Source organism: Symsagittifera roscoffensis, chromosome 4 (assembly GCF_963678635.1).
Source record: "Symsagittifera roscoffensis chromosome 4, txSymRosc1.1, whole genome shotgun sequence".
In the NCBI taxonomy this organism is placed as follows: domain Eukaryota; kingdom Metazoa; phylum Xenacoelomorpha; order Acoela; family Convolutidae; genus Symsagittifera; species Symsagittifera roscoffensis.
In genome coordinates, this window is record NC_087065.1 from 51,407,721 (window position 1) to 51,418,355 (window position 10,635).

General features: G+C 36.1%; 1 protein-coding gene across 1 annotated transcript; it reads left to right on the top strand.

Moving 5' to 3' along the window:
- Window positions 1–1,989: 1,989 nt before the first annotated feature.
- LOC134844933 (trimethylamine monooxygenase-like) lies at window positions 1,990–8,322 on the top strand. Its single transcript, XM_063861759.1, has 7 exons — window positions 1,990–2,742; window positions 3,347–3,490; window positions 4,060–4,364; window positions 4,707–4,884; window positions 6,891–7,132; window positions 7,572–7,709; window positions 8,210–8,322. Exons 1-7 carry the CDS (start codon window positions 2,567–2,569, stop codon window positions 8,320–8,322), a joined length of 1,296 nt encoding a protein of 431 aa, XP_063717829.1. The 5' UTR covers window positions 1,990–2,566.
- Window positions 8,323–10,635: the final 2,313 nt, after the last annotated feature.

Below are 10,635 nucleotides of genomic sequence, written 5' to 3' on the forward strand. Positions count from 1 at the left end.
GTATCTTTGAAAAATCTTGAAGCAAAAATAGGTAGACATTATTAATATGCAGAATGAGTTATTGGCAGACAAACTATGCTGCGAATGTCAGGGGCGCTTCCTTGAAATTTTAAATGACCCAGTGAGGTTTTAACCACTCAGACCATCAAATTCAGCCTTGTATGAATTTGATGGTCTGAGCACTTTACCGCTTTGTTTGATAAACCGCTTTATCTCATATGAAGTAATGTTTGCCGAAAACCTATGTGGTTGTGTTTTTTGTCGCAATGCTTCTTGAAATTATAATTGTAAAAGCTACATTTTTTATTCTAGTATAAATAGCAAATTATATTTTTTTCTCACAAAGAGAGATTTTTTTGAATAGAAAAAGAATAAATTCAGTTCACCAGCGGATTCAGGGTGGTGGGCGCGGGGGAGGGGGTTGGGGAATAGTGGGTGGACTACAAAATCCACTTAGGCGCCAAAATAAGTTCATTAAAGCTTCATTTTTTCCGTTAGTTTATTTAGCAATTTAAATTTTGTTCTCACGAAGAGAGCTTTTTATGAACAAAAAAAAACAACTTGAGTTCACCACCGGATGCAGGGAGGTGGGGTGAGAGAGGGGAGTGGGTGGACGCTAAAAACCACTTAGGCGACAAAATTTGCTAACTTTGAGGGGGAGTACACTTTTTTGTTAAAATTTCCCTAAAAACAATTTTTGGACGAAATAGGTTCTTTGTAGTGCTTCGCAGAGCTCGGAAAATCAATTAGGTCGACCTTAAAAAAATCGACAAAATCCTCCCTGATCTGATACATATGTTAATTAAACAAGTCATCCAGTAAGTTCTCGGAAAAATGTCCCGGAATGAACAAAATCTATTAGATTTTTCAGCAAGAACTATTTTATTTACCCTTTGAAACAACTAGCCATTAACTCTAAAGTGGCTAAGCCCTCATGGGTTTTCAAGCCTGAAATTCAAACATATCCTCCTGGACCAAAAAAATGCACAACGCTTTGCATGCTATAGGGTTGCAAGTTTGAACGACTTTTCGGAACGAGTGAAAACAGACAAATCAATGCTAATTATGTGTGCTGATTATGACCAGAATGAGAGCGTCGCGCACTCTAGAGTTATTGTTGAAATACTTACTATATGTTCAAAACATATTTGCTATATTTTTTTACTCAAAAACAAACAAAATTTTAAAGTGAATTATTAAAACTTCTATTTGAGCTTTCGAGTACGCAGGCGCCACCAAGGAATTTCTATAAATAAAATAGTAATGAGGTCAAATAGCCTAAAGTAGGTCCAAAATGCCAAGCAGCTAGCTTCGGCTAGCGTCTGTGTTATTAAGTTGTCGCAGTATAAACCTCTATGGCAAATTGAACTGTAGCTGATTCTAGGAGACGCCAAAAGTTATTTGCCATAGAGATTTATACTGCGACAGCTTAACAATACAGACGCAAGCCGAAGCTATCTGCTTGCCATTTTGGACCTATTTTAGGCTATTCAACCTATTTTATTTATAGAAACTCACTCTTCGTGGCGCCTGCATACTCAAGTAAGCTCAAGTAGGCTAAAGCTCAAGTAAAGTTTTAATAATTCACTTTAAAATTTTGTTTGTTTTTGAGTAAAAAAATATCGCAAATATGTTTTAAACAAATAGTAAGTATTTCAACAATAACTCTAGAGTGCGCGACGCTCTCATTCGGGTCATAATCAGCACACAAAGTGTTGGTTTGTCTGTTTTTACTCTTTCCGAAAAGTCGTTCAAACTTGCGATCCTGTAGCATGCCAAGCGTTGAGCAATTTTTTGGTCCAGGAGGATTCGTCGGCAAAATTTTGGTGTCAGTCGCTAGATACTTTGCCTGTTCATAAGCGTATAATGGGTCAATGCTAGACCCGCATTTTCATTTTGGCACAGCGACACTTTATAATGATCACTAAAAATGAAACAAAAAGCTATTGCGATTAGACCGTTTTTTTTTCAGACCACAATGGTGGTCAGTTAGCCGTATTATTAATATTTTTGAACAGCACAGATCAATAAGCAGACAAGTTGCCAGTTATTGCTTCTATAATAAAGTTTTTTCTTAAATCAGTGGTTACACGCCGTTGAAGTTTTAGTCACGTCATCGGCGTATTTTTTGAATTATATATACTTCTGTTCGTACAATTTACTTTTCGTACAATTTAACATTGCGATCTTTTATTTTACTCGCTAAAATGGGTCTGCTGCAGTAGCCAATTTCAAATTACATTTTTGCTTCTGAGAGGTAACACAGAACACTACATTCTAAGAACTTGATAAAACTCATGCAAAAATAAATCCTCGTGCTCTTATCAAAAAGAGCAACGTCTCGAACACGGAATCTTATTGTTTATATTAAATTCTTTTTACTCTCAAAATTCTTTGTTAGCCAGAAACTGGCGGAAAAATAATGAGACACAACTTGATATGAAGTTATATTATTTTCTGTAACATTTATACTACTTCTTCAGGTGATAGATATTTACAAGCGGTTGATACAAACATAAAAAAATATTCGTTCTATTAGCAATTTATCTATACTTCTGCGTGTAAAATGGCAGGGGAGGGAAGTGGTACGAGGGGTCACTTGAGGTGTCGAGTGTGTGTGGTTGGGGCGGGACCCAGTGGTCTGAACACTCTCCGGGCACTGCAGAGTGTGATAGGGGGCAGAAAAGTGCACGTGACCTGCTACGAGAGATACGACTCTATAGGGGGCATATGGAACTTCAAGTAAGCTGTTTTCAATAAGTGAGGCTGCAGAAAGACTAGGAACCCCTCGTGACAAAGGGACCGCATGTTAAGTAAAATTATATTCGATGTTATAAGACTTTAGTATTCGAAATATTATCCTAAAATTAGAGAATCAGTCAGCATAGGAGACACTGAATGCTTGCAAACCTGCTGTCTTTCAATAATTTTATACTGTTGCTATTTGGTCTGATTAATACGTTGAGACATAAGAAATATACTACTTTGTAATTTCATGAGGGAAGAATTTCGAAAAAAAATGTGAAAAAAGGAGAATTTAGTAGTTTTTTTAATGAAAGTTTTAAAAACTTTACCAGCTTACCAGCAGAAAATCCGCAGTACCCCGGGGGTACTGTTGGTGTGCGTTGGCAAGACAGTACTCGGTTAAATGCAAGAGTCGCGGACCAAAATCTGTGTTAGTGCAAATTTTTTTGAAACAATTTTTGATATTATGATTCAGTATCGCCTTTTTTATTATATTTTACTCTATGCGATCTGATGAGCATTTGTTTTTATGCTTTGATCTTGTTTTTTTCGGGTTACGCAATCGACATGTCCGAGTAAGTTTAGCATTAGCTTTTATCAGAGGTCGAGAGGGAATTGAAGAAGACGGCCTTGAAGTGCATTCGAGCATGTATGAGAACCTGGTCACGAATGCTCCCAAACCGACCATAGAGATACCCGAGTTCCTGTTTCCCGAAGACGGGCCAGAACTCTCGGGCCATCCCAGGTGGTGATATGATACAAACGTAGGCAAAAGGGATTGTTTTTAATTAGAAGAAAAGTGTAAATTGTAGATCTCGTCTTCTTTTGGTCCACAAATTTTTACCGTTCCACACCATAGCGTTTGACAAAAGGTGAAAATGAAAACAATTATAAAGTATTGATCTTTAGGGGCGTATCAGATGTTTTCACAAAAATATATGTTCTATGTACAAAACTAGCTGGTGATGTGTACATTAGTTTTTTCTAAAGCAAAATATATAAAAAATGAATTATGGCTCTGGAAAAAGACCTCCAATCCAATTCAATCCAAAAACATTCAGACTCTTTTTTCTCGACACTCGCATAAAAAGTTTTCCGCGTAGTAAATTCACAAACCACGCCTGAAATGGCTTCAATATAGATACACATATCATTGACACCATCTGTAGTCTGTTTGTGGTATCTGGAGGTACCGCCTTTTTGGAGGTCCTAACAATCTATTGAGTTTTAATTTTTGTAAAAAGTTGTTATTTTTCACCTGCTGGTTACCCTAAAATTTGAAGAAAAAAGTAGTATCTTATCACTTTTCCTCAGTTTTCCTACTCAAGACTATGTGCTTAATTACTTGAAAGGATTCGTGCACCAATTTAAATTGAATCAGTACATCCACTTCAAAACATGGGTTCAACACGTGAGGTTCGACAAAGGGTCAGAAAAGTTCATAGTGACGGTGAAAGACTTGCAGACATCAAAGGAAAGAGAGGAGGACCCGTTCGATTACGTCATAGTTGCGACTGGACATTTCAACTACCCCAATTATGTTCGATATCCAGGACAGGAAACGTTCAAGGGAAAAGTGATTCATTCCAAGCAGTTTTTGGAAGCGAGAAGATACAAAGGTTCGAGATTTCGATTTGAATGAAAAACGTTAGAAACAAAAAGGTTAACTCAGGATTTGTAAGATTGGTTCTTCCTTATTATTCTTCCCCTATCAAAAAATAAGGGGAGTTCTATAAAAGTAGACTTGATGTGCCTAAACGCGAACTTAATTCTTTGAATTGGGGCGGAAATTCTTCAATAATTACCCTGGAGGTAGGAGGAATAATTTAAAAAATCCGAAGAATTTTAGAAAAATATGATTGAAAAGTTTTGTGATCTACGGAGTCCCCCTTCAGCTCCCTTCGACCCAGGGCCCGCTTCTGCTCACTATATATCTATTTAAATATGTATAAAAATGACAGGGCAGCAAGTGTTGGTGGTGGGTGGATCCTATTCAGCAGAAGACATAGCCCTGCAAACGATAGAGGCAGGAGCGGAGAGAGTGACCATATGCTACAGGACACAGCCAGTAGGGAACACATGGCCTCAGGGCATAGATCAGAGGGCCATACTCACACACATTCATGGCAGTACTGTTCAGTGAGTAATATAAGGGCTCTTTTCCTCTCCTCGCATTCGAATCTCCTTTCCCGAAAAAACTTAACATGTATTTTACTCTTCACTTGGAAAAAAAATAAAAGTAATATAAATTTTTAATTGAAATTTCTTTTAAGAAACCTCCGCTATATCTCTAAAACATGGTGCACTCAACGCTTATATGCCGATTCATAACTTCATTATTTCTTAAAGCTTTTTTAAAATTTGAGTTAGGTAACAATAAGTTATGCTTTGGGTTGAGGTAACAACAAACTTTTACCGGCACATTTCTTATGAGCTTTACAAATAGGGATTTCCACTATTTACTATCAGTAAATTGTGCACATAATAGATGAATAAAACCCATTTTGTGACTTTTTAATCTGATCATAGTGGTTCGTGAGTAATGAATAAACGTATATAACATCGGAAGGTAGCGTAAGCTTACACAAATTTCAACCAGATCAATTTTTTGAAAAACTCTGAAGTCTGAAACTTGAAAAACACCGTTTTTTACTGCTGCTCTTCAAATTGGGTATTGCAGGTACTGCATGCTTCGGTTGATTTTGAAAAGAAAGCGCTCACAAAGTTTTCTTGTTTTAAATAAACTGATACAGGTACCTTTTTTTCAGAAAAACTAAATTTGAAAACATTTTAATTCTAAAAACGGTTTTCCATTTTTCGATGGCTAAATATAGGTTGCCAGTCTAAATTTGGTTAAGTGAGATAGAAATTAATTCCACAAAAATCGAGTGCAAAGAAAACTTATTTTGTTTTTTTTTTGTTTAGCCCATTAGAATTTCTAAAAAAACTTGTTAGAGTAAGCAGTGTTTTGATTGCAGTGTAAGCTTGACAGCCCAAACTCTTTTTTTTTCTCATTTTTTGTTTTTTTTATTCCGCCTATTGAAAATAGAGAACGTCAGGTACCACAAATAAGCATCAGAATTGGTGTTTTATTATATTATGGCCCTTTCAGTTGTGATTCGATTGACTTTAAAACATTTCGAAAAAAATACTCTGTGTTAAGAAAAATCGTTTTGAAGTTTTTTTAGACTAGTCTATATCGAGATAAAAAGCAAGCAAGACTTTTTTTTAGAAGCAAAGGCCATAAAAGTTTCATTAAAGACCTGAAAACTTAGTTTTACTCCAGTAAAATTAGTTTTCGAAAACTTTTGCTCCATCTTGGGAATCAAATATTCTAAAAATTTAAAAACATTCTGCAAAAATTTCGGTGAAGTTTTTGTTCCGAAAATTGAAATGGAGAGGAATTTTATATTCGGGTGTGTTTTTTGTGGTTGTTTTTTTTTTCATGCAAAATTAGTTTTCGGTTTTGTTTGTTTTTCCACGCAAAATCAGGTATGGTAAAGGTATCTGATGTTTCCACGCAAAATCAGTGATATATCATTAACAGCTCGTTCAACTATGTATTGCGAAAAACCTGTTTAAAATTTTTGATTTTTGGTCTAATTGCAAGCGAATAAAGCGAGCGAGCAGGCCTGTTTGTGCTTAATTTAAGACGTTTGCGATAGTTTATTTGTGCCTCATTTTAGTTTTGACCGAGTTTTAAATTAGTGTTTGGAGTTTTTTAGCTGTATTTTGGGAATCAAAAATTTCGAAAAAATACAAAAAATTTGAAAAAATTTTGAAATTTTTTGGATTATTTGGTTTTTTTTGTTTTTTGTTTTTAATCACTTTTCTATGAAAAAATGTTTTCCAATGTGCATGTCCTGCTATGACTGTCGAATATGTCTAAATCTAATTTTTCAATAAAATATTTTGATCACATGTAGCAGAAAAAAAAATAAGACTATAAAAACAGAAGAAAAAACAAGACTAGGATTGTTATAACAAATATAGAAGTTGCAAAATAGTAGCCAACGGGGACATTTTACGTAGGCTGGGAGTTGAATTCTTGAGGGGAAGAGAAGATGAACTCCCCAACCTGACCTGATGTTGTTTTAAGCGATGGTTGGTTAAAGTCGCAAGTATATTATGAAATATTTTTTCAGTTTCGCCGACGGATCTCAGAGCAATTATGACGTCATTATTTACTGCACGGGATACTTGTTCAAATTTCCTTTTATGGAGGATAGTCTGAAGCTGGAGACAAAACAGAGAATGGCTCCGCCTCTCTACAAACAAGTAGTGTTTCCAGACAACCCTAAACTACTCTATATTGGAATGCAAGACCAGTTCTACACATTAACAATGTTCTGGCTGCAAGGACACCTTTGCGCCAAAATTATCAGTGGTAAGTTGTGTCCATAATAACCTCATGCAGCCTTTTCGCTCCTTATTTGTATCACACAGTAGAATTTTCACCTAGTTTTTTTCCAACTTCTGATGATTTGTGTAACTTTTTAACCGGCCCAAATTTTTTAAAGTCCTTTCTACTCTTTGTTAGCAGCTCGCAGCACGTTGGAGCGACTGCGGCGGTGAGTATAATTCGAGTTGTCCTTTGTTGCGAGTTCTCATGTTATGGGTACCGCGATTAGTAGTTACAAAAGCCAACTGGTAACAAAAGACAACTGGCAAAACTCAAGACAACTCGCTTTTCGAATTCAGAAATGAATTCAACTTGAAGGAAAACGACAACACGCAAATTTTGTCAATTCACTTAGAACTTAAGAATTTCGATTTAAGGTAGCCGGTTAGAGGTTTAGAGTTGAACAGATGTCAAATTGTTTCAGGTGAGGTCAAAATTCCATCTAAAGCTGAAATGCTAGCTGAAATAACGGAAAGACAAACGGAAGCAGAAAAGTTGGTTGAGAATATGGAAAAGATAGATTTTCAGACGAGATACGTAAACGAATTATCCGAAATAACAGGCTAGTCAATTTTGTTATTTAGCCAAAATTTTTTAATTACTCTATTTAACAAGCGCTGAAAAAGGCAATTTTTTTGCTTTACCGAAGATAATTCCGGAGAAAAAGGAAAAAGTTAATCTTTGAAATATTCATCCCTCACCCTTTTGTAAACGGAGGGATATTCGTAACACGGCATAAAATTCGTGTATGCTTAATTGTTGAGTTTGTTTTTTATAGTGGATGAAGTTAATTACTGGTTCCAAAAGTGAACACTGAAGAAGAAACTGCCTAATTGAACTAAATTTGTCAAATATCTGAACAATTTTCATTTTAATTTTAGCCCCCATATACTAGAAAACTAAACAAAAAATTGTGGGTAGTTCGTAAGCAATTAGGAGGACTTAACAGCAATTCATCATAAAGAACTGAACATTTGATGTCGAACGTTTGATGTCATACCCTCGTGAATATAATATCTTCTTAACTCTTGACCCGACTTGCACATTTATGTTCACCATTAGGCCAAGTGAGCGTTGATGCCAAAAAAGAGTTCGAACGGAGAGAGAAAGACAGAGCCGAGGATCCATCTGGTTACAAACTGAAAACTAACTACAATAGTTTGTACAAGAAATAAAATTTATTTTTTTTTTCCATGGATATTGTAAGTACACCTGCTCGGATCTAGGACAACAAGCCGACGGGACTTCAAGCCGAAGGGACTTCAAGCCGAAAATAAAACTTTACAAGCACCTCAAATTACTATTTTATCATCTGTAAAACGTTATTTTTCAAAAATTTTGGCAAGTTTAGTCCATAATAAACGTTATTCATGACAATGTACCGCTTGTGATTGGCATCCGTTAATAACATCAGCCGGTTTTTGAAATGCATAAATTATAAACATGAAAAATTCCTTCAACCATGTTTTGTTTTCAACTTTCCGAAAAGTCATTTGGAGGCTTAAATTTTATGAAAACGCCAATAACTTGTGAAGAACGATCATGAAGTTCAGAAATTCTTCAAAAAAGTTTTCAAATTAATCATATTTCCCGAGTTTATAAGGAACTATTCGGCTTGAAGTCCCGTCGACTTGATGCCCGGCACCCCACCTGCCCATATAAATTGCAAAGACCGTTTCTTTACAACGTTCAATAACTGTTTAATTCTTGGACAATACAGTGTTGATTTAAATTAACCGGACAAAACGCGTTAAACTTGAAATTTAAACGCATTTTTTTCAAATTGGGTTGAATTTAGTTGAAAACTTATAGGGCAAAACTTGCTTAGAATTTGTGCTGAAATTTGTTTTGCGAAATTCGGGTCCGAAGTTTTACCCCAAAAATGGGTCATTTTTGCTTTTCTTAGTTAGTCAAAAACTACGCCAACAACACCCAGTCGATCACAGACTTAATTATATCAAAGTGAGCCCCTTACGTAGCTCAACAAACTTTAAGCAGGGTATTTTCTCCAAAAAAATTTGAATATTTATTAAAAATTGTTTTTAAATAAAAAGTTGGTATTTTATATAGTAAAAATGACCTTTTTTGTCCAAACAAAAATAAATTAACTTATTCAATATTTTGAAGATTATACCCTTCTTAAAGTTTGTTGGGCTACCTAAGGGGCTCATTTTGATATAATTAAGTCTGTGATCGACTGGGTGTTGTTGGCGTAATTTTTGACTAACTAAGAAAAGCGAAAATGACTCATTTTTGGGGTAAAATTTCGGACCCGAATTTTGCAAAACAAATTACACCATATTAATTCTGCTAAAATTCTAAGCAAGTTTTGCCTTCTTAATTTTTCACCTAAACTCAACCCAATTTGAGAAAAATGCGTTTTAAATTTCAAGTTTAACGCGTTTTGTCCGGTTAATTTAAATCGGCACTGTACATTGATTGTTGCTCTCAATCTCACCACATCCTCACTGATCGTGAGTTGGATTCCATTAAAATGAACATGCAACTTGTCGCAGTGACAAAAAACTGCTCAGATTTGTACAGTTCAGATTGAATAACCGCCAGAAAAATGCATGAGTAGTGCAAGCACCACAGAACAAATATCTGATTTTGCTATCTGTTTTTGCTTTGTTAGTGTCGTCTTTAGGATTTTCACACACAGTCTTGCGAAGCTATCCCTTTTACCGTGCTAAAGCAGGGGGCACTAAGGCTCGGTATTAACGACAATCCCGAAAGGGTTATTTTAGTGGTAAGTTGTCCTCTACTGTATTCTATTGCCCCCCCCCCTTGGTCAGTGATGCTCTTGCTCGCTATATCTCGCTTGAAGTCGCGTATAACGAAATCCTTTCTCTCAAATGAATTCAATATATATAAGTCTGAATGAATACAAAGGGCCTAATAGTTCGGCCAGCGTATAATTTCTTCAACAATTTCTTCTCTGCGTACTCGGTCAGTACACGTGTCGACTAAGCTCTCTGTCTTGTGCTAGCTTCTGCTCTAACTAATACTCCACAAGGCACTTCGACTTGCGTTCTTACTTCACTCGCTGTGAAACAATTAACTGATGAGTTCAGATAGCGACCACAACTGGGACCTACTGAATCTTACGCTCGTTAACTCGTTCTCTTTAAAATCCGCTCTCTAACCTCCACTTCTTATCTCTATTTGTGCTCCGTTTTGGTTAAAGTCACGCCACTTCATATCGGTGCTGTCATCCCCTTAATCACAACCGCCCCCTATGGTTTTCCCTTTTACCTACTCCCCCTGTCAAAGCTGACGGGTCCCAAGTCCGGGGTTTTTATCGACTTGTTCACGTTTTGTAAATACATCCCGCTGCGGTTGGCATCGTAAATCGGGTAAGTACCGAAATCGTATGATTCTTATCAGTTAAATCCCCCCTTCGCTACTTACTTAAATACCAACTGACTTCGGTGTCAAATCTTGACCCAAGCAACAAAGTCATACGATCCCAATAAACTAACCATAAC

Coding starts and splice junctions, on each gene's coding strand:
- LOC134844933 (XM_063861759.1), top strand. CDS start 2,567: ATGGCAGGGGAGGGAAGTGGTACGAGGGGTCACTTGAGGTGTCGAGTG. Junction 4,365..4,706: donor GGAAGCGAGAAGATACAAAG/GTTCGAGATTTC, acceptor TAAAAATGACAG/GGCAGCAAGTGTTGGTGGTG. Junction 7,133..7,571: donor TTGCGCCAAAATTATCAGTG/GTAAGTTGTGTC, acceptor AAATTGTTTCAG/GTGAGGTCAAAATTCCATCT.